The sequence below is a fragment of the Sorex fumeus genome, unplaced genomic scaffold (genome assembly GCF_029834395.1).
Source record: "Sorex fumeus unplaced genomic scaffold, SorFum_2.1 ptg000006l, whole genome shotgun sequence".
Taxonomy (NCBI): Eukaryota; Metazoa; Chordata; class Mammalia; order Eulipotyphla; family Soricidae; genus Sorex; species Sorex fumeus.
Genome location: NW_026606063.1, coordinates 4718412 through 4741441, shown reverse-complemented (window position 1 = coordinate 4741441; position 23030 = coordinate 4718412). Strand labels below are relative to the sequence as shown.

At 57.0% G+C, this 23030-nt stretch overlaps 1 protein-coding gene across 2 annotated transcripts in view; it reads left to right on the top strand.

Annotated features, from left to right (window-relative positions):
- The first annotated feature begins 2221 nt into the window (after positions 1 to 2221).
- Positions 2222 to 23030, top strand: part of BIRC6 (baculoviral IAP repeat containing 6) — a 154171-nt gene continuing 133362 nt past the window's right edge. For both annotated transcript variants that reach the window (XM_056128023.1, XM_056128017.1), the window contains exons 1-2: positions 2222 to 2519; positions 21162 to 21343. In XM_056128023.1, coding sequence (XP_055983998.1) covers positions 2228 to 2519; positions 21162 to 21343 — 474 coding nt within the window. In that variant the 5' untranslated portion in view covers positions 2222 to 2227. The remainder of the gene's footprint in view (positions 2520 to 21161; positions 21344 to 23030) is intronic.

Below are 23030 nucleotides of genomic sequence, written 5' to 3'. Positions count from 1 at the left end.
CAGGAGTGACTCTTGAGCACCCAGGCGGAGATAATGTGGGCCGGCAATGAGCTTTTTTGGGTTGGTTTGGGGCCACACCTGGCGGAGCTACTTCCCCGTCTGTGCTCTGAGGTCTTTCCCAGAGATGCTAAGGAGACCCAGTGCTGGGGGCTGAACCCCGGCCCACCGCAGGCAAAGCATGGCAAAGGCCACTCCCCACGCACCAGCCCACAGAGCTATCCCACACTCACGAGCACAATTGACATTTTTTGACGGGCGGGGGGTTGGGGGGTTGTGGTAGCGGTGGGTGGGTCAAGAAAAGTATCTAACAGTGCTGAGCACTTACTCCCGGCTCTGTGCTGCTCGGGAGCACTGGGAAGCAGTAGGCGGTGGAAGCAGTAGGTGGTAAGGGGACGGAACAGGGTCTGTCTTAGGCCCTGGAGTATCTCTCTGGCCCCGGGCTTTATAAAACTTGTCAGTTTTTAAAAATAATTTTTTTTCGCTTTTTGGGTCACACCTGTCGATGCTCAGGGGTTCCTCCTGGCTCATGCACTCAGGAATTCCTCCTGGCAGTGCTCAGGGGACCATATGGGATGCTGGGAATTGAACCCGAGTCGGCCGCAAGCAAGGCAAACGCCCTACCCGCCGTGCTATTGCTCCAGCCCCCCAAACTTGTCAGTTTTACACAGTTCACAGATTATTTTTGACCTCCTCTCGGATCAAAATAAAACCGAATAAACCTTCACCCAGGTGATAAGGAAGAAAATCGGAGGGTTTCCGGAAACACCCCTAACAAGGTTTGTTACACGTTTTCTTTCGGGGCCACGCAGGGAGTGGGTGGGGGGCTGGTGCAGGGCGGGGTCTCCGGCCCGAACACAGTTTCCTCCTCGGATTTCACTGCAGGCTCGACTGGACACGTGGCACCGCACACGGAAGTGTTCACGGACACCTGGCCAACCTCGGCTTCGGGCGGAACCGAACCGACCGCCCGCCACGGCGGGGTGGGCCGGGACAAGCGGGCAGTCTCCGGCTCGGTCCGAGGCGAGCGGGGGCGTGGCCTGCCCCCCCCCCCCAGACCCCCGTGTCGGACCCCCGGCTGGGACGCTCCCAGTCCCTTCCGCGCCGCTCCTTTCCCAGGCCCCAAAGCCTCGCCCCGCCCCTCAAAGCCCACGGAAGCGGGGGTGGGGACAGAGCTCGAGTGTCCCCTCCTAGGGGGCACTTCTGGGGGGGCGAGGGGGAGGGGAGGGAGGGACTCGCGGCCCCGGGTCCACTTCGGGTCGCCCTGCAAAGGCGGCGGGCCCGGGACCTCAGGGCGTGTCGCCCAGGTCGCCCGAGCCCGCCCAGCGGAAGCACCCGGGGCCCGGGCCCCGTCCAGCGCTCCGGCCCGGGAAACAGAAACTCGGACGTTGCGGACGCGGGGCCGGCGGGGCAGCCGGGCGCGGCGCGGAGACCCGGGGCGGGCGCGAGGGCCCGGGCGCATGCGCGTGTCCGCCGGGCCCCGCCCCGGGTTCTGCCGGGCCCCGCCCCCGCCCCGTGGCCCCGCCCCGTGGCCCCGCCCCTCGAGGCCCCGCCCTCGGGCGCCGGGCTCGCCGGGCCCCAGCCCCGTGCCGCGGCCCCGAGGCCCCGCCCTCTGCGCCGCGGCCCCGCCCCTCCAGGCCCTGTCCGCCCCAGGTTCCGCCTCCGGGCACCCGGCTCTACCGGGCCCCGCCCGGTGCCCCGCGGCCCCGCCCCGCCCCAGGCCCCATCCTCAGGCCCCGCTCCCAGGCAGCAGGCTCTGCCGGGCCCCACCCCCGAGCCGCGGCCCCGCCCCGTGCCCCGAGGCCCCGCCCTTTCCAGGCCCCGCCCCATACTCCGCGGCCCCGCCCCTCCAGGCTCCGTCTGCCCCGCCCCCAGGCCCCAGTTTCTTCCGGGCCCCGCCCCGCCCCGAGGCCCCGCCCCTCCAGGCCCCGTTCGTCCCCCCTCCCCGTATCCCGCGGCCCCTCCTCCTCCAGGCCCCGCTCCCGCTTCAGGCCCCGTCCTCGGGCCCCGCCTCCGGGCACCCGGCTCTGCCTCCTGCAGACCCCGCCCCGTGCCCCGCCTCCTCCAGGCCCCGCCCCGCCGCCAGGCCCCGCCCCCGGGCGCGCGGCCGACCTTCCGACGTCGTCCCTCCCCCTCCGCGCGGGCGGGCGGGCGCGCGCGCGCTCGGCGGCGGCGGCGGCGGCGGCTGACCTCACTTCCGGCCAGCGCGCTCGCTCGGCCCCGGCCCCGGATGGTGACTGGCGGCGGCGCGGCGCCTCCCGGGCCTGTCAGGGCGCCGCTCCCCGGCGCGGTTGTGCGGCGCGCAGGCCGGAAGATGGCGGCGGGCTCGGGCCCGGGCTGCGCGGCCGCGGGCGCCGAGTGGCGGGTGCTGCGCGACGGCTGCCTGCGCGGCGACGCCGAGGGGCTGCACAGCCTGTCCTACCACCCGGCGCTCAACGCCATCCTGGCCGTCACCCGCCGCGGGACCCTCAAAGTCATCGACGGCACCTCGGGGGCCACGCTGCAGGCCTCGGCGCTCGGCGGTGAGGGCGCGGCCCGGCGGGCGGCCCGGAAGCGGCGGCGGCGGCGCCGCGGCCGGGGGGGGGGCGGGGTGGGGGCGGGGGGCGGCGGCGGCGCGGGGTCCCGGGGCCGGCGGGGCTCGCCCGGGGCCCGGGGCGCGTCGGTCGGGCCCGGCCCGCTGACGCCTTGGCCCCGCCCGGGCTCGCGGGGCCGCCCGGAGCCGGGGCGGGCCGAGGGGCAGCGGCGCCGGGCTCGCGGGCACGCACGCAGGTGCCACACGGACACCCCCCGCGCACGTGCCCCGGCACACACCCGCGGCACCCGCGCACGGGCAGGGCACGCGCCGGCCGCCCCGTGTGCACGCCGCTCGCATGTGCACACGCACGGACGCGCCGGCTCTGGACACGCGCAGGTACTCGCCGGCCGCACACGGGCACGCACCGGCTGCACACGTGCGCGGGCACACACCGGCTACACACACACACGCACAGGCAGACACCAGCCACACACACGCATAGGTACACACCGGCTGCACACACACGCACAGGCGCACACCGGCTACCGACTCGCACAGGTACACACCAGCTACACGCACATGCACAGGCGCACACCAGCTACACACACGTCCAGGCAGACACCAGCCACACACACGCACAGGCGCACACCGGCTACGCACACATGCACAGGCGCACACCGGCTACACACACATGCACAGGCGCACACTAGCTACACACACGTCCAGGCAGACACCAGCCACACACATGCACAGGCGCACACCGGCTACGCACACATGCACAGGCGCACACCAGCTACACACACGTCCAGGCAGACACCGGCTACACACACGCACAGGCAGACACCAGCCACACACACGCACATGCACACGATAGGACATCGCCTCATCTGGCCAAGTGGAAATAGGTGTGTGTTGTTGCCAGTTGACTTCAGTGTTAACCTCGGCCCACTCAAGCCCTCCTTCTCCAGCGCGAGTCAAGGCTAGGCCGGTTGAGGGCTACAGAGATGAAGGGAGGAAGCCTAGGTATCTGTCAGACGTACATCGGCCACGTAACACCCCTGTGCGCCTGTGACACGGTTCCTGTGAGGCTTGCGAAAGAAATGCATTGTGCGGAGGACAGGTCTCACGTGTGTCCAGACTTCCGAGTTGTCTGCATGGAATTGATTTTTTTTTTCTTGGCGCCACTAGCGCCAGGGGTGCCCCCGATGCAGCCGTGAGCGGTCACTGCATGTCCATGTGTAGGAGGAGGCACTCCAGCTAGGGAGTGGAAAGCTCTGCTTTCCTTTCAGAACGTGCTGTCTCGAGGTTTGGTTCTGGGGCCTCCCTCACCCGGCGGTGCTCAGAGCCCACTCTTGGCGCACTCTTGGCTGGGTCTGCCCTCTTGGTCTTTATGTTCCGCGCTTTTTGTCTGTGTCTCTGTCTGCCTGTCTGCCCTTCTTCCTCCCCCTCCCGCTCCCCCCCTGCCTCCTAGGTGCTGGGTACGTGGTGCCAGGGATCGAACGGGCCCAGCCGCCCGCAAGGCCAGCACCGGCCCCCTTGCAAACCTTTTCAGATGTGCTTAAAATACTCGAAGGGGTAGGGGATAATTAACGGTGACTAATCACGTCTCCTGACTCCGTTGAGGAGCCCCGGCCTTCCTTGGCAAGTGGAGACCTCTGGGTGCTAGAGGCTCGCTCCTCTCAGGCCCCCTCCACCCCCCCCAGGTTGGGTTGGGTTTAGTGTCGCGGTGAGTCTTCCTTTGAGTATGTTCAGTGCCCTTGAATATGTTTGAGCTTGACTAAGCGGGTGTAGCATGTCTTGGGGTTTCCTTTTTCCACGTCACACCCAGAGGTGCTCTCTCTGGGAACACGGGGCTGCCTGGAGTTGAGTCCGTGCCTCCTTCATGCCAAACACAGGCGGGCCTCTGCGTGCTTCCGGTCCTGGAGTGGTGTGTCTGCAGAGGCCAGTCAAGTGTTTGCAGGACAAGTGGGAGTTTTATGGGTCGGTCAGTTTTTTGGGTGCCTTAATGCCTTCCTTACTCACGGCTCTGTGCTCAGGGATCATTCCTGCGCATCACTACATATGGGTACTGGGTATTGAACCGGGACCGACTGTGTGCAAGGCGAGTGCCCTACCTGCTGTACTGTCTCACCAGCCCCTTCTAGGGGGTTTCTATGTTTAGAGGATACTTTTTTTAAAAAATTTTTTGCTTTTTGGGTCACACCCAGCAATACACAGGGCTTACTCCTGGCTCTGCACTCAGGAATTACTCCTGGTGGTGCTCAGGGGACATATGGGATGCTGGGAATCAAACCCGGGTCGGCCACATGCAAGGCAAATGTCCTCCCTGCTGTGCTATCACTTCAGCCCCTGTTTAGAGGACGCAGTTGAGAAAAACGTTGGTTGGGGCAATTGGACCTCCCTGTCCTGGGTTCTCTTCTGTTTGTGGAAGTGAAGAAAACAGATTACTAAAGGGGGTGGGGGGAAGAGTTTCAGGTACACAAGTGTAAAGGTCAGTGCTTAAGACATGGCATGGATTTCGGGATAGTTTAGTTGAGATATGTTGGGCATCGTTTAGAATAGGATTTATTATTTATCTTTTGCTTTTTGGGTCACACCCAGCGAAGCTCAGAGGTTCCTCCTGGATCTGCAACTCAGGAATTACTCCTGGTGGTGCTCGGGGGACCGAATGAGATGCTGGGGATCGAACTCGGGTCGGCCACGTGCAGGGCAGACGCCCTCCCCGCTGTGCTATCGCTCCAGGCCCCGGAATAGTATTGGATGTGATTGCAGATTACGTGTGTAGGAGGCTTGACTTGGTGATGAAAATATGTGGAAGGGTTTATTGCAGGCAAAAAGAGTGGCACAAGTATTTGAAAGGAATGGGTCAATTCTGAAGCCTTCTTACGGGAAGTTCAGCTTCTCGGTGACGGCTGACAATGGTTGTGCTGTGTCCTTTGCGTATCAACTGTTCGGATGATCGGGGAAGCACTTTGGTGTTTTGCGTGGAGCCTGTCGGTTTGTAACAGGTTCGCTTTTAATGATCAGGAGAGGAATATAGCCCCATAAATAGAACGGGGAAGGACGCCAATAATGGCCCGGTCCTACTTCTCTTCTGGTTCATTGGCAGGGAGCTCACTTCTTCTCTCCCTCAGAGGAAGGCATCCTGCCGGGAGGGGAGTGGTGGGTGGGTCGGGCGGAGTGTGTGGCGGGTGTCTGGGGTCAGCTGCCAGGCAAAAGGGGTCTGGGTTGCTCTGTGTGTGTGTGTGTGTGTGTGTGTGTGTGTGTGTGTTTAGCTGCAGGGCCAAGTGGCGAGTGTTTTTTTCCCACATTTTGTTAATGAGTAGCAAAGAAAACAAATAGGAATGACCACCACGTGCACACAGCTAACGTTCAGCTGCTGGTCAGGCCAAGAGCGGAGAAGCCGGAAGAGGGGGAGGCCTGATCCCCCCCGGCACCGGGCACCCTGCTGTCCTGCCCCAACCCCAGGTCCGGCTCAGATTCAGTTTTTTGTCTTTTTCTTTTTGCTTTTTGGGTCACACTCTGCCATGCACACTTGGGTCACACCTGGCTCATGCACTCAGCAGTCACTCCCGGCGGTGCTCGGGGGACCCTATGGGATGCTGGGAATCGAACCCGGGTCGGGCGCGTGCAAGGCAAACGGCCCACCCTCTGTGCTATCGCTCCAGCCCCCCAGTTTTTTGTTTTTCACTGATCTCTATTGATTGCGGTGCTGTGACGTCTGTACTGTTGGTGTGGTTTCATGTTCATATCATTCCAACACGGTCCCCCTCGCCATCACAGTGCCTGCCTTCCCCCAGGCCCCGAGGCCCCTCCCTGACACCCCCCAGAGCAAGAGACCCCAGCCCCTGTGCCCTGGGACGGCGGTCTCCGGCCCTTTGTGCTCCCACGCTGTGCGTCTTCAAGGCCACCCCACGCTCTCTGTCTCTCTCCGTGTACTCTCTAGTTTCAGCCCTGTGCAAGCAAGATTGAGTGTTTTTGCTCTTTCTTGGGGTTGCAGTGTGTTTCACCGAGTACACATCCCAGAGCTTGGTCCCTTGGGTGGTTCTGTAGGGCGCGTGGATCTCTCTGAATGCTTTCACGTTTTGGGTGGAGATGCCAAGAAGTGGGGGCCCTGGGGGATGGTGCCTTCCCGTGTTCCCAGGGGTCTGGGTTGTTCTCTGTGTGTGTGTGTGTGTGTGTGTGTGTGTGTGTGTGTGTGTTTAGCTGCAGGGCACCACAAGTGCTCCCCGTGGAGGCGGGGCCGGACCTTCCCACCAGCAGCGACCGAGGGTTCCCTCCCCAGGCCACAGCCCGGTCAGCACTGGCCGGGCCATGCCCAGTGTCCCGAGATGTGGCTTGTTCCCAGTGGCACTTTGTATTATGCCCTTGGCCCTCTTTAGGTCTTCCCTGGGGGTCTTCTACACTGTTCACAAGATGCAGCCTGTCTCTTCAGAGTAACTGACTTGGAATGTTTACAGGACCCTTCCCTTGAGTCCAGCAAATGCACGTTCCTTGGTGCCAGGTCAGCCAACCCTTTCGGGTGGAGACCTTTGACCTGTCGTTGGTGTTCAGGGACCTCCCCCAGCCGCCTGGCTACCTTTCTCTCTGATCTTCACTGGGTCTTTGAATTTCCTTTCTTCACGCCCGCAGTGGCCTTCGTTCTTAGAAGGCAGTTTCCTCCCTGCAGCTGGATCAATCTTGCCCCGATCTAGGGAGTGTCGTGACTTCTGGATCCTTTTAGCCCGACGTGAGTCACTGAGCCAGGAGCACATACGGCGCCGTCAGGGTCTGTTGGCGTGCCCGCCTCCCGGCTTCCTCGGCTGCTGACTTGGACTTTCTCAGGACTTGCTCCTGGATTCGCGCTTGGGGATCCCTCGGGTGCTGCTTGGGGATCCAGGTGTCAAGAGGGTTTGCACCAGGCGGCCTGTGCAAGGCAGACTCCTTATCTGATGCACTTCCTGGCCCTCGTGTACTGTTTTCTCTCTTGAGCTGTTTGAATTCAGTTCCTGTCAGCTTTTCACGGACGCGAAGCCTTTTGAACTGGGCGAAACTTGGTGGGAAGACGCTTGCCTCCTTGTTCACAACCTCCCTAGAGTGTCTTGTACAAAACACACTTCTGATCGGTCATGTGGTATGGTGGCTATGTTGAATGAATGACCAGCTTACTAGCCCTGTAGCATTGTCCTCCCGTTGTTCATCGATTTGCTCGAGCGGGCACCAGTAACGTCTCACCACAAATTGTGAGACTTGTTGTTACTGTGTCTGGCATATCGAATTCGTCGCGGGGAGCTTGCCAGGCTCTGCCGTGCGGGCGAGATACTCTCGGTAGCTTGCCGGGCTCTCCGAGAGGGGCGGAGGAATCGAACCCGGGTCACCCGCGTGCGAGGCAAACGCCTTACCCACTGCGCTTGCCAAGTAAATCCACACCCCAAGACCTTTTTTAGTGTAACTTGAGGTTTAAAGCAAAGTTGAACAAAAATGAGTAGAGTTCCTGTCTACTCCGTGTCCCTCACCCTCTGGTCAGCAGCTAACACCTCGGAAGTAATTGTCACATCGAACCCACCCAAAGTCCATTGTTTACTTGCAGTGGGAGTTCCTCTCCTGTCCCGCCTTCATCTCGAGACTTGCAGGAAAGATGCTGCCGCAGGTCCACGGTCCCCAGCATCCTGTGCTCTGCCCTTCACTGATTCTTTTTTTTTTCCTCTTTTTCTCTTCTTATCTCTCTCCATAGTGTTACTTTTTCTAGAGTGTCATAGTTGGAACTACAGAGTGTAGTCTTTTTTTAAAAATTTTTCCCTTTTGGGGTCACACCCGAGGATGCTCAGGGGTTCCTCCTGGCTCTGCACTCAGGAGTTACTCCTGGCGGTGCTCAGGGGACCATATGGGATGCTGGGAATCGAACCCGAGTCGGCCGCGTGCAAGGCAAACGCCCTCCCCGCTGTGCTATCGCTCCAGCCCCTTAACTTGCGATTCCTTAATGAAGGGTCATTGAGCATCTTTTTCGGCTTTTGGCTTGGCCCCTCCCAGTGGTGCTCAGGGCTTACTCTCGCCTCCGTGCTCAGAGCTCCGGTGGGGTTCGGGGAACCCTATGGGGTGCCGGGGATCTAACCCGGGTCGGCCACATGCAGGGCAAGCAGCCTAGCTGCGTGGAGTTTTCAAAGCCAGAGTGCTGGACCACGCTGTCTGTCTTCCCCTTCTTGCTTGGAACTTCGTTTTTGGCCCACACCTGGCGGCGCTTTATTCTTCCTTCACATATTGTTTGTTCTTGTGGTTTTGTTCCCTTGGGAAGGAGCCTGGCTTTGGAAACGGGTGGCTTGGTCAGAACCCCGTTTGCGGGCCTTTCAGCCTCTTTTGTCTTCTCTTTGAATTTGGCTCTGTGACCCTGGCTAAACTAGCATTCCTCTTCCACATTCTGCACGTGATGCTAAGTGTGTTAATACAGGCATGCACTTAGAAATGTTCACTGGCGATGCATTGGTGTGCGCCGGCCCCCAGGTTTCTCTTATTCACGTGTAGATCTCCGTCACTTCTCTTCTTCTTCAGTTAAACCTCGGTTTGCTTCTTTCTATGTCAATGCCAGCTGCGCTCGGGGCTCACTCCTGGCTCCGTGCTCTGGGATCACTCCTGGCAGTGCTGAGGGAACCAGATGCAGTCGTGGTCGTGGTGGGTTTCTGGTTCGCTGTGTATGCCTTGACCTGTGGACTGTCTCTCTGGCCCCTTGTTCCACCTTTTTGATTGTCAAGCTTTTTTGAATTCTCCCCTTCCCGCCCCCTCCCCCCCAATTGAGTTCAGGAGACTTTCTGACTTTCGCTACCTTTCTTCATCCTGCTACCTCCATCTCGTTGATGCTTTGATATGAAAGAGTGGAGTAGCGTTGGTTTGCTCAGTAGTGTCTAATGGGGGTATTTTTTTTTTCTTGCTGCCTGAGACAGTGCATCTACGCTCCCCTAAGTGAAGTCTGTTTTATATTATTTATTGTAAACTTTTTTGAGTGGAGAGTGTTATTGTTTTGAATTTAGAATTTTAGTTTGCATATTGTCCAGACTCCTTAATATCCAAACTACTCTCCCCTTCCCCCCCCCCCCCCCTTTTTTTTGGCATTTTGGGCTACACCAACTGTGCTCAGGTTTGCTCCTGACTCTGTGCTCAGGGTCACTCCAGGCAGGACTCGGGGGATTCCGTGGGAGGTGGGATCCAACCAGGCGTGGCTACGTGCAGGGCAAGCGTGTCCATACTCTCCCCGACCCCATGGCAAATGCGTTCCTTAAAACTTCTGAGTTGGGCGTACGTTAATTTAGGTGAAAAGCAAGATCTTGTAGGTCCCCGTTTTTTTTTTTCTTTTTTTTTTTTGATTTTTGGGTCACACCTGGCGATGCTCAGGGGTTACTCTTGGCTCATGCACTCAGGAATTGCTCCTGGCGGTGCTCGGGGGACCATGTGGGATGCTGGGAATCGAACCTGTGTCGGCCATGTTGGCTGCGTGCAAGGCAAACGCCCTCCCCGCTGTGCTATCACTCCAGCCCCCGGTCCCCGTTTTAAAGATTGTAAATGATCATTTCGTGGCTGCTGTTGCTGCCCTTCGATTCTCTGGGCTCAGTTGTTCCAGGAGCACTGCCTAGGGCCAGAGAGGTAATGCTTACGGTGCCCGCCGCCAGCTGGGGTTAGAGTCCTGGCATTGCATAGTAAGTACTGCCAGGAGTTCTTACAGACCCCTGACCACAGCCCGGTATGTGGTCCTCTCCCCTTCCCCCCACACAAAAGGAAAAGAAACCCATTACAGAGTTGGGAATTGAAAGCCCTACGTGAAATTCATCTTGTGGGTGCATCCGAGCTCTTCCTGAAAACTTAGAGTGATGTGGCCAGTCCCTTTTGGCTGTTATGCTTCGGTGACGACGTATCTGATTCAGAAACTTGCGGGTTTCTTTCTTTCTTTTTGGTTTTGGGTCACACCCAGTCATGCTCAGGGGTTGCTCCTGGCTCTGTCCTCAGGAACCACTTCTGGCAGTGCTTGGGGGACCATATGGGGTGCCAAGGGCCGAACCCAGATCAGCCGTGTGAAGGGCAGAAGCCCTCCCCGCGGGACTGTTGCTCTGGCCCAGAAACTTGCTGGTTTCCTGGCAAGACGTTTTTCTAGCAGTAGAGTGAACTTTTGTTAATGGCAGTTTTAAAAGTTCAGCGCATGTGGGCTTCACTTTCCTTCGCTGCCCGGGTTTTCCTGGTCATTGGGTGCTCACAGACCGTGGGTGTCGCTCTGCTCTTTGTTTGACTTCCACACTTGCTGGTGAGCTTGGAGCTGGGCTACGAATTCCCCTGCTCATTTTGGGCTTTACTCTGCATTTTCTTTTTTCTTTCTCATTTTGGGGGCCAGCTGGAGCCGCGGGCTTCAGATCAGGCTGTCTTGGGTGAAGGCTCGTTTTCTCGGGGCAGTGGCTCTCCTGGACCCGTGACTGCGCCCTGGGTGTGCCCTCGTGTGCCCCGCGCTGCCCGTTCCCCTCCGCTGCGCCATCCACACCGGAGCAGCGCCCGAGATTCCCTGTGTCCTGCCCCGAGATGGCATTCTCCCTCCCCGTGCTTCCTGAGTGCTCGTCTCCCGAGTGCTCGGCCGTGGCAGGGCGCGGCTGCCCGGGTGTTCCCCCGGCGTGTGCGGGAGCCCTTTACCCGGTGCCCCTCCGGCCGGCCTGCACCTGGGACTTGGTGCCGGCTCACTCTCCGTCTGCACGGCTGGGGCTGAGAAGGGCCCCTTGAGCGGCTGCACGGGCGTCTGGAGGGTGGCCGCGTCCCCCGTCACGGCCTCTTGCTGCCAACCACCAGCCCGGACCCCACCCGAGAACTGTGGCCTTGCCCTGGGGCTGGAGCCATAGTACAGCAGACAGGGCTATGGGGAGTATCTCCGGGTGGGGCTCCCCCACCCTTGGAACAAACACAAAGACATTAAACTGATTCTGGACATGAAATTGTTCAGGTTATTTGATACAACATATTTCAGGTAAATCCCAGGAGATAGAACTCCAAATAAGGGGGGTAGGTCCCGGGCCGGTGCGCTCTGCCCCACACGGGGCCCCAGGAGCCCCGCCACAGCTCACCCCTAAGGCTCCAGCTCCCCTGCACCCCACAGAAAAGGAAAAGTTACCCTCTATAAAAACGGTGTGGCAAGTGGTTTTTTCCCTCAGAAGAAATCGCGATTTTGTGTTGCTGTGTGCAGAGTCGGCATCAGTGGTGGGCGGCCACAGTCCTCGTGGTCCTCTGGCGTGATGTCTGGAAGCGAGCATCTTCGTCAGAGAGCAGAGGGCGGACCCGGCCACGTCCGCTGGGGTCCGAAGAAGGTCCAGAATTTCAGGGAGTCGACTGTTTCGTGCTTTCTCTCAAACTTGAATGATACTAAGTTTTGGGATTTTTGAGCCCCCGGATGTGAGCGCTGCGCTCAGGAGTGACCCCTGACTGCTTTCGGGGTCCGCGTGCTGCTGTGGCCGTGGTCCCATGGCCAGGGTCCTGGGTGCTGCATCACCCGCCTTCCCCCTGGGCGCTCTCCAGGCCCAGGAGCAGTTCCTAAGGATCAGGTCCCCCCCCCCCCCCCCCCCCCGCGGATTTCCGGTGGGGTTTTGCCCCAAGATGTTTCCGGTGAGGGTGCAGCAGGCAGGGGCCACTTGCCTCGCATGCCGCTGACTCTGGTTTGGTCTCCGGCATCTTCTATTTTCCCTGAGCACTGCCCGTTCACTGTCACTGTATCACTGTCTTTCTGTTGGTCATCGATTGCCTCCAGCAGGCCCCAGTAACGTCTCCTTCGTCCTAGCCCTGAGATTTTAAAAAGTGCCACATTCGAGGCTCTTTCAGGGTCAGGAGAATGAGACCCATCGTTGCTCCTGGTTTTTGGCCTACCGATACGCCTCGGGGAGTTTACCAGCCTCTGCCGTGAGGGTAGGATACTTTTTGGTAGCCTCCAGAGTAGGAACTAGATATTAAGATGTCGCGTGGCTGAAAATGCTTCTGGGAGCAGGGTTTTATAGTCTCTGGGTCTTGGCCGTTGATGGCATTACACGGGCGCCGGGGGCAGGTGGTGGGTGTAACGCCCACATACTGGAAGACGGGGGATCTGGGTGGAGGAGGCCCCAGTTCCAATCCGAGCAGGTTTGGAGATCTACGCCCCGGGTCCCGCACACCTGGGTTCCTCGGCCGGTTCCTTCGTGCGTGAGGCCCGTCTGAATGTGTGGAGAATGGTCTTGAGCATGGCTGTGGCTGGCACCGGAGGTCTTCAGCTGCCGGGGCTCTGCTTAGGGTGGGGAGGGAAACTCAACCCACCCTCCTCCAAGTTGCCCCCGGTGAGGACAGCCAGGCGCGGAGGCAGGAGACTCAGTTCCTCCCTTGCCAGTTAGGGGCCCCCTAATCCAGCAAATCCTGAGCAAACACCCAAAACATTCCCAGTTGATGCTATTAGATAATTATAAGCGGTCTGGTGGCTGTTCTTGGGAAAATGAATACAGAAATTAGGATTCTTTGCTTTTTTTTTTTGATGTGGGGCGGGGCCAGGGTTTGAGGCCACACCTGACAGTGCTTCAGGGCTTCTGGCCCTGCGCAGGGGCCACACGGGGTGCCAGCCAGCTGCTGGCGGAGCAGCCACTCCCTGGACTGTCTCATGGGCCGAGACAATCGGGGTTCTTTGGTTCTCCGGGCCACATGGACTGGGCTCAGGGCAGAGTCCTGGCGGGCCGTGCCACATGGGTGTTGGACGCGGGTAAGGCCCGTGGCCCCATGCCAGGCAGGACTTTGACCTTCGCCTCTTCTGACCCGACCTTCATCCTTTGTTTGGCCACACCCAGTGGTGCCCGGGGCTCACTCCTGGCTGTGTGCTCTGGGATCCTGGCGCCGAGTGCGAGGGAGCACCTCTCGCTGCAGCTGGACTCTGTGCCCTAAGAGCGTGTCTTTGGAGGAACTGCTTCCATGCTTACAAAGATGCTGTTTTCTTGCTCGTATTCATACTGTCCCTGCTTTGCATTTTCGCTTTTCCTTTTACCTTTTTTTCCCCTTTGGACCATATCTGGTGACACTCAAAGTTACTCCCAGCTCTGCACTCAGGCATCACTCCTGGTGGAGCCCAGGGCCATTTCTCTGACCCTACCTACATTTTATTTCTTAACCCCTTCATCTACCCACTAAACACTTTGTCACTGTTTTGCTCTCCATGAATACTCAACTTTAGATTTGACGAATAGACCTCTCTTCAAAAGAATCTCATTTTGTGTTACTGAAATTGTAACTTATTTTGGGGGTGCTCTCGAGTGGTGCCCCGGGGGTCTGGGGACCACTCCCAGAGGTATTCGTGTGCTCGGATCTGGTGATGCTGGGGGCTGGAGCAATAGCACAGCGGGGAGGGCGTTTGCCTTGCACGCGGCCGACCCGGGTTCGATTCCCAGCATCCCATAGGGTCCCCCGAGCACCGCCAGGAGTGATTCCTGAGTGCAAAGCCAGGAGTAACCCCTGAGCATTGCCGGGTGTGACCCAAAAAGAAAAAAAGAAAAAAAAAAGATCTGGTGATGCTGGGGACTCGGGCCGCCCTGGCGGTGCTTGGTGGTGCCGGGAGTCTGTGAGGTACTGGGGATGCAACCCGGCTGGTATGCGCTTTGCCTGGCCCGTGGACTGGCCCCACCAACTTCCCGACCTGCTGACTATATTTTAAAAAGAACTCCACTGGAGTTGGAGGCCTTGCTGATTTCCAGGTTTGCTAGGTGATGAGGCAGCAGTCAGAGTGATGAAGGGTGTGCTTATCTTTTTACAGCTTTTGTTCAGAGCTTCTTAAACATTTTTCTTGGGGATTTCCAAGAGAGGTACTCAGGGTCTCCCAGGCCCGGCTCAGGGTTAGTGTGAGGGTCCGAGGAAGAGGGCCAGGGCTGACTGGGGTGGTGTGGGGTGGGAGGGAGATGGGACACTCTGCCCCTGCTCGGCCTTCAGACCCCTGCCTTCTTGGGCTCTGCCCATTCACAGCCCTTACTCAGGAATTGCTTCACCACTGAGTGCTACAAGGGAACGGAGGATTCATTGAGTGTTTGATTTTCAGCTAATTTAAAATAAATCCTCTTGAATGTGGTCAAATAGGTGTGTTTTTTTTTTTTTTTTTGGGCACAACAAGGTGGTGCTCAGGGTTTAGTCCTTGCTGTGTGCACGGGGATCAGCCCTGGCTGTGCTCAGGGACCATCTACAGATCAAACCAGTGTCCTCAGGCATAGCAAATTCCTTTATCGATAGCCTTAATCCCTGTACTGTCTCTTGGCCCTTCAAATGGTTTTTGGAGCGAAGAAGCCTCGTCTGTTCGGTGGAGGGAAGGACGGTGTCTTCGAGAATCGGTGTTAAGGTGCTGGAGCCATAGCCCAGCAGTAGGGCGTTTGCCTTGCACGCGGCCGAACTGGGTACAATTCCCAGCATCCCATATGGTCCCCCGAGCACCGCCAGGAAGAATTCCTGACTGAAGAGCCAGAAGTAAATAAACCCTGTGCATTGCTGGGTGTGACCCAAAAAGAAAAAAAATTAGTGTTAAGAAAACTGCATAGCCACATACAAAACATTGAAACTGGACCCTTAACTAACCATCTACGCAAAACTCAGACCACAGCAAAGACTTTAAAAGAAAGCAAAGGTGTGGTGGGGAGATTCATGGCATTGGGTTTGGTAGATTGGCTGGAGGTGACACCAGGGGACTGGTGGCCAGAAGTGTCGGCAGATTTAGCTCCTTCAAGATGAAAAATGTGGACCTTGAAGGACACTTCACAAGAGTAAAAGGGCAAGTCATGAAACAGGAGAAAAATACCGCAGGTCACGTAGCCCTTTATACAGATAATTAATATCTGAATACATAGAGAATTTCTCCAACTCGATGGCAGCAATGTCAAACAATTTACTTCAGGAATGGTCAAAGACCGTGAGGGACATTGCTCTGAAGAACTGCAGCTGGTGAAAGAGTGTTGGGAAGGGACGCACAACGTCACGCCACGCTCAACTTCAAGGATCATTTGGGGAGGGCAAGCCGAAACGCGGAGAGACGCTGCCTCCGAGTTATTGGGATGGTGATATGTCTTGCAAACAGTGAGTGAGATGGAGAGGCCTGAGGAAGTGTTCAGTTGCCACAGAAAACAGGACGCAGCGCCAGATGGGCCACTAAGGCCTCCCCCCTAGGCCAGCTCCCCGCCCTGGATGAGAGATACGGGTTAGTGTCCACAGGAGCTGGTTTGTATTACCTCCCTGATAGCCCCGTGCTGATAATTTGTATTTTTTCTCTTCCTGCCAGTCTTGCTGGCCAGAGGCTTGTCAATTTCGCTTGTCTTGTTTTTTTTTTTTTGGGCCACACCTGTCTGTGCTCAGGGCTGGCTCCTGGCTCTGCTCATTGAATGGCTCTTGGCGGGGCTGGGGACCATATGTGCTGGAATGATCTGTAAATGTCATTGGTTAATGATGTTGCTCACATTTAAAAAAATTTTTTTTTGGGGGGGGGCTTGGTTTTTCTACTTACTGATTAATCCCTGTGAGCTGCGAAGTCTTCGACTGTAATTCTGGAGATCCAGTTTTCTCTTGTTCTGTTAAGTTTTGCTCCTTGTATTTGAATTTCTTGTAGAACTACGTGTATTTAGGGTTTCCCCACCTTTGCACATGCCGCCCTGTCACGTAGCTCTTCCCGGGCTTGGCCCTTCCTGACACTACAGCCACTCTGATCAATGCACGCTGGGATTGATGTTTTCTGTTCCTTAATTTTCTTCCTTTTAGAAGGAGACATGTGTCTTGTACACTAAAAATAATTGGAGTGTGTGGACTTAAATTCTGTTAATCACATTTGAATGGCATTTAATTGACTTTGGTTTGGGGCCACACCCGGAGATGTTCAGGGGTTGCTCCTTTTGTTGATTTTTTTTTTTTTTTTGGCTTTTTGGGTCACACTGGGCGATGCTCAGGGGTTTCCTCCTGGCTCTGCACTCAGGAATCACTCCTGGTGGAGCTCGGGGGACCACATGGGATGCTGGGAATCGAACCTGGGTCAGCTGTGTGCAAGGCAAACGCCCTCCCTGCTGTACTATCGCTCCAGCCCCTTGTTAATCTTTTTCAATTATCAGTTTTCATCACTTTGGTGAAATAGAGGAACTTTCCACCATTTTATGCCTTTACTTTTTAAAGTTAGTTTATTGACTTATTCTATTTATTATTTATTGACTTATTTATTATATCAACATGTATTAAAACAGATACATAGTGGCTTTTGCTTACAGTTGTCGAATATATTTGATTTTAATCTCTTCGTGTAGTCATTGTGAGGTGACGAAGTTGTTCATGATTGGGTCTCAGGCATCCGGTCTGTGAATTCAGCCCCTTCGCCGTGTCCGCTTCTCTTCACCAAGGCCACCCCCCAATAGATTTTATTTTGTTATCCGTTTTTGGTTTTGGGGCAGTGTTCAGGGATTAATCCTGATTCTGCACTTGGGGATCGCTCCTGGCAGTGCCTGGGGGGCTTTATGGGATGCCGAGGATCGAACCCCGTCGGCTGGCAAATGCCCTACCCCACTGTACTCCTCCTCCGGCCCCGCCGTACTTCATTTTAAAGCAATTGGGGGAAGAATAATGAGTTCGTTTGCCCAGCTATCGATCATCGCTGCTGTTCTGTCGTGATTCTCTGTCCCCTGTTGCTGCTGGAGTGATCGCCACACCTCGAGGTGTTGGGGGCTGTGCTGTGGGTGCATTGGGTGGGGTCGGGCCGGGCTCTGCCTCCTTCCTTGCTGCTGCACCGCCCTGATGCCTTGTGCCTTCTGTCTGAGCAGATTTGCCACAGATTTCTCCACCGCGGGTATCTGAGAATGTCTCGCCCGTCATTTCTGAAGGATATTTTTGTTACAGAATTTCTTTGGACGGTACAGTGAGGAAACTTGGGCTGCTGTTGCCCATAGAAATGTATTCTTACTGTCATCGCGAGTTGCCCGGACCATCTTTCAGGATTCCCGTTGTTCTTTCTTTTGGCGTGTACCATCTCCCAGCTTGTGGCTGTGAATTCTAACCCACAATTCGGAAGTTGCCTGCACAGTGAGTGTCTGACTCCTGCGGGTGGGTTCAGCCGCCCCACCACGCCCCTTTCTTTCTGTGTTGCCTGCGGTGCTTTCTGGCATGCCAGCCTAAGAATACTTACCCCCTTGATGGTTTTTTGTGCGAGGCAAGTGTGCTCGCTCCCTGCTGCCCTCTGACTTTTTTCACGAGGAGTTTGCTGGCCCCTCAAGTAGAGGGAGGACTTAGGAGTTTTCCTCTGTTCAGAGTTGCTGCTTCCGTTTCTGGGGCACGGGGGCGACCCCCGGCAGTGCTGAGGGGCTCCTCGTGGCGCTCTGCTGGGGGAATGCAACCATGTGGGGCCGCGGCTGGCCCTGGCCCTGCGTGTCAGACATGCCCCAGCCCATTGGGCGCTCCGCCTTTGTGGGACTGCCTTTTGGCACTTGCTCCATGTGGTTTAAAAGCCTGGTCAGCGTGGATCTTCTCCGAGACCGTTCCAGATAGGGCATCGGCCGTAATGCTTTGCTTCAGAAACCAGAGTGCAGCGGGTTGGGCACTTGCCCTGCACGTGGCTGGTCTGCATTCGAGAGCACCACCTGGAGTGCTCCCTTGGGTGGAGAGCTGGGAGTGCTCCCTGAATGTAGAGCCGGGAGTGCTCCTTGAGTGGAGAGCTGGGGGTGAGCCCAGACACTGCCAGGTGTGACCCAAGAAAACAACAAACTCTGATAAATGATTTAGCCTGTCTTTCTGGGGGGGGAGGGTCCGCCCATGGCATTGCTGGGGACCCTCAGACAGCACAGTGGTGCTGGATTATCACATCGCCTTTTTGTCTGTCTGGTTTTGGGTCACACCCGGCTTGCGGCTTGCTCCAGTCTCTCCAGGCTCCGCACCCGGGAATTAACACCTGGTGCTTCTTGGGACCAAATCGTTAGCGTGAAAGCGCATTTTTCCTGCGCTGGCGGGTTCTTGAGACTCAGCGCTGCGGCTGCAAGGTCAGAGGTTCTTTCTTATCCAGGGAAAGGTCGGTTGGGCCCAGGCCCCTGCCAGCCGTCCAGGAGAGCCGTGACCCTCCTGTCCCCGCCGCTGCCCCGCCCCGCGGGCTGCCTCCCTCCCGGGACCCCCACGGCCGGCCCTGGTGCCCGCACTGCCCGCCCCGCGTGCCCGTCGCCGGCCTCCCAGCCGTGCCCGCTCCTATCGATGATCCCGGTGCTCCTGGTCTCCGGCCACGGCCACGCGCGTGCGGGGGCCAGCCCCTTGCTCAGCACCACATCCCCTCCTGGGCCCCCGAGCCCTGTCTGCCACCTGTCCCGCCCTGGCCCCAGAGGCCCCCAGATGCCCGCCTGTGCCAGGCCCAGTTCTGGCTCCCTGACACGTGGTGGGGAGGGCGGGGCTGGGGCGGGGCTTCCTCGGCTCCGCAGCCGGCAGCCGGGTCCCGCCCCCCAGCGGCCCATTCTCCATTCTGATTGGTCAGCCTGTTCCCTGGGCGGAGCTCTACGGCGTCCTGGCGCGCCACACCTCAGCTCCTGCTCGGTGGACGTGGGATGCTGGGGGTTGGGGGATGCTGGGGCTTGAACTCAGGTCCGCCCTCCCTGTTCTGCTGTCGCCCCAGCCCTGTCCTCTCTGCCTTTTTTTTTCCCTCCCTTTGAGAAGCAAATTGTAAGAGATTGTCTGAGCAGGTCAGGATTGCTTTCCGGTGGGGCCAGGGAAATAGCTGTTGGGGGGGGTGCCAGGGAGGGTGGGGCTGAGGCCTTCGCGGCCCTGCTCACCCCCCAGCGAGTGGTCTGGCTGCCTGCCGGGTCTGCGTGGCCCGGACCCACCACCCGAGTGGCCAGTGGTCAGAAGCTCTGGGACGGGCGTCCGCCCCAGCGCCCGGGCCCTTTGTCTTTGACATAGGAAAGAGTTCCTGGAAAAGGCAAGCAGTGAACTGGATTTTATTTCAGGCTCAGGGAGGATGAGCGGGGAGAAATGGAATCCCGCAAAGTAAAGGGAGGGAAGTGATGTGTCCTAGGGACAGAGCCCAGCAGCAGGGTACCCTAACCGACCTTATCTGTTTTTGGGGTGTGTGTGTGTGTGTGTGTGTGTGTTTTGAGCGACACCCGGTGATGCTCGGGGCTTACTCCTGGCTCTGTACGCAGCAGTTACTCCAGGTGGTGCTCGGGGGACCTTGTGGGATGCTGGGGTTCACACCTGGGCAGGTGCTCTCCTCACTGTATACTGTGGCTGCAGCCCCTTTCCACGCAGTTTCTTGTTTCATTCATGTATGTTTTGGTAATCCGCTGTCAGTCTCTAGTTTTGGTGTTTTAAATTAAGGCCCCCAGGTTTACAGAGTTGGTCACCAGAGTTCCAAGCCTGCAGCATCCCTGCACCGCAGGGCCCTCAGCTGCCACTGCCGCTGCCTCCCAGGCCTCGCCTGGCTCCTTGTTACTTTTTAAAGCTCAGCTAACCCCTGAAGCAGTTGGCTCTGTGCTAGGGACAGTCCCTGTCCCGTACCAATGCTGCACCAGCCCCTGCTTCTGTTTCTTTCTCTTTTTCTTTACCGTGACCTCCTCCTGCCCTCCTCCTGTCACTACTGGCCAGGGTAATCAACGCCCCCCTCCCCCCCCACGCACCCCAGCCTTGTACCCTGTGTGATGCGGATGGGGGAGACCTTCTGGCCTTTGTCCTCCAGACTGAGCCGCTCAGCACGACAGCCCCCAGCCCATGCGGGTTGTTGCAGGCAGCTGCATGGTTGCATCGGCCTTTGCATCTTCAGGGCGTTCCCAGCGGGTGTGCCACACCTTCCTCGTCCACTCACCGCCTTGACCCTTGTCGCGGCGGAGGGACCCAGCGGTGTTCTAGTCAGAGCTTTGCTCTGTCTCTTCACATCCTTGTCCAGTTGCTTGGACTCTCCACTCCAGTGTCTTCGGAGATGTTTCCCGGGGAGACCTCACAGAGACCCCTCGGGTCAGTCCTCAGCAGGAGGGCCCTCCGCTTGGGGGTGGGGGGGTGCGGTGTGTTTCTGCTCTGTGGTGCTTGAACGAGGCTGTGCTTAGTTCTCTCGCATACCTAGATGCGTTTTGAAGTGAGTGACACGAGGAACTCTCCATGATGATTTTGAAAGTGAAAATATTGACTGTTTTGAAATTGTGCGTGGAACGCTTCAGTTTCTAAAGCGTAAGGAACTTTCCCCTAAACCTATTACCCTTTCCCGTATCTCGTGTTTGCCGTCTGCCCCCACCCACACGCGTGTACATTCATGTAGCTCCCAAGGAGGTCTCGCTTGTGCGTTTTTATTCAAGATTTGTTTCCGTTCCACCCCTGACTCTGTTCAGGGCTTCCAACTATCTCTGTGGTCACAGACTATGTGCAGGGTGCACGGGATAGAACCTGGGTGGGATTCCTCCCCCCCACCCATGCGTGCGCGCGCGCACACACACACACACACACACACACACACGTGCCCTACCCACTGTACTCTCCAGCCTTAGATGGACGTATCTTTAGCAACAGCAATAGAGTTGTCAATTTCTGATCATTCCCTATTGATTTCTCCCAATATATAATAACACATTTCCAGTTTAATGTCTGTTAGAGCTATTTTTACCATTCAGCATTACCTATTACATTCAGTTTTCATACAAACCTTTTTTTTTAACACATCGAATTTTTGTTCCTTTAACAGCTAAACCGGGTGGACAGGTGAAATGTCAGTATATTTCTGCCGTGGATAAAGTTATATTTGTGGATGATTACGCAGTGGGGTGCAGGAAAGACCTGAACGGGATCTTGTTGCTAGACACGGCGCTGCAGACTCCGGTCTCCAAGCAGGATGACGCGGTTCAGCTGGAATTACCTGTTACGGAGGTGAGAGGAAATACGGATTTTTCTGTTCACTGCCATCTCAGACTGTTAAACACTTGTCATTTGCGGGCATTACATATATGCCCCAATAAAAACAAGAAATTGGCATATTAATTACGCTTTGTTTAGATACCCGCCTAGCCTGTAGTTATTCGCACCTATTGAAGTGGTATTTTAAGTGTGGCTGTCAGAGAGCACTGTGACCGGGGCCTTCCCCGCGCCCTGCCCTGCCCCACTCACTCAGACGAGGTGCTCTGAGGCGGTGTGAGGAGCGTGTGGGGCACTTGGCTTCTCCGGGCAGAGCGGTGGCTTCTGAGGGACCCAGTCTGAGGGACGCTCTCCCTCCCCCGTCCCTTCCCAATCTTTGAATAGGCTTATCATTTGTCAGTTTCTCGCTTTTAGTTAGGCTTTTTTTTTTCTCCTCCTGTTTTGGGCCAGGCCAGCGGTGCCCAGACTTTGTCCTTGCTGTGCGTTCGGGATCATCGCTGGCGGTGCTCAGGGGACCATGTGAACATCCAGCCTGGTCCCTGCGCAAGGCTCATGCCCGACCCACTGTTTTGTCTCTCTGACCTGCTTTTTTTTTTTTTTTAAATAGCAAAATCTGGGGCCAGAGCGATAACACAGTGGGTAGGGCGTTTGCCTTGCACATGGCCGACCTGGGTTCGATCCCCGGCATCCCATGTGGTCCACGAGCACCGCCAGGAGTGATTCCTGAGTGCGGAGCCAGGAGTAACCCCTGAGAATCGCTGGGTGTGACCCAAAAAGAAAAAAAAAATTAAAATAGCAAAATCTGTCCAGTGAGCTTTCAGATTTAATGTCACATCAGAATTGTGTTTTATGTTATACGTTGCCATTGGAAGTATGTTTCTGCAAGTTGAATTCTGCAGACGGGTTAGTCCTCTTCGTCTTCAGAAAGTTTGGATATGCCGAGGACTATATCGAAAATCTTTGGACCGAAGATTAATTTTCTCTATTGTGAATTTTTCTCCTCCCAAGTGAAATCTTAATGAAAGCGGTATCTTATGAGAGGATTTTCTATATAGGATAGATGGTATCGAATTAGATAGATAGATGGTATCCACATTGAAAAATTAATCTTTTAAGAGACGGGGATCTAACTGGGCCTTACGCGCGCCTGGCGAGTGATCTTGCCCTGAGCTGCATCCCTGGCCTCAAAGCGCTCAGCTTTAAACAGGACTCCGGAATCGCAGTCAGAGACCGGGTTTCTGTGAACAGACCCTCGGGTCGGTCGACGTTTTCCCTTCAAACTTGACTTTCCTTTTGGCTTTGCCTTGGAAGCTAATCCCTGGCCGGCGGTTGCATCTCTCCCCTCACTGGCTGTCGGCATCTGTTGTTAGCTTCTTCCCTTTTGCCTGAATCGCTGCTGCTCTCGTTGGCAGTGTTGACGGGCCCCCCTGTCTGGACCCCGGTCTTGGCCTGGATGCCTATTTCCCTCACGGCAGCACAGGAGGCTTTTCCCTCTTCCTGACAGCAGGGCGTGTCCTCCTTGCCGCTCACTGCATCCACACCTGGTGTGGTTTGCTGGGGTTCGGGCGTTGCTGGCGCTTGGCTCAGGGGTCACCCCCAGCAAGACCCGAGTCGCCAGATGCTGCGCTGGTCTGGGCGGGCTTTCCTGCCCCCCCCCCCCCCCCGCCCCCGCCATCTCTCAGGCCCTGCCTTCGCGTCTCCT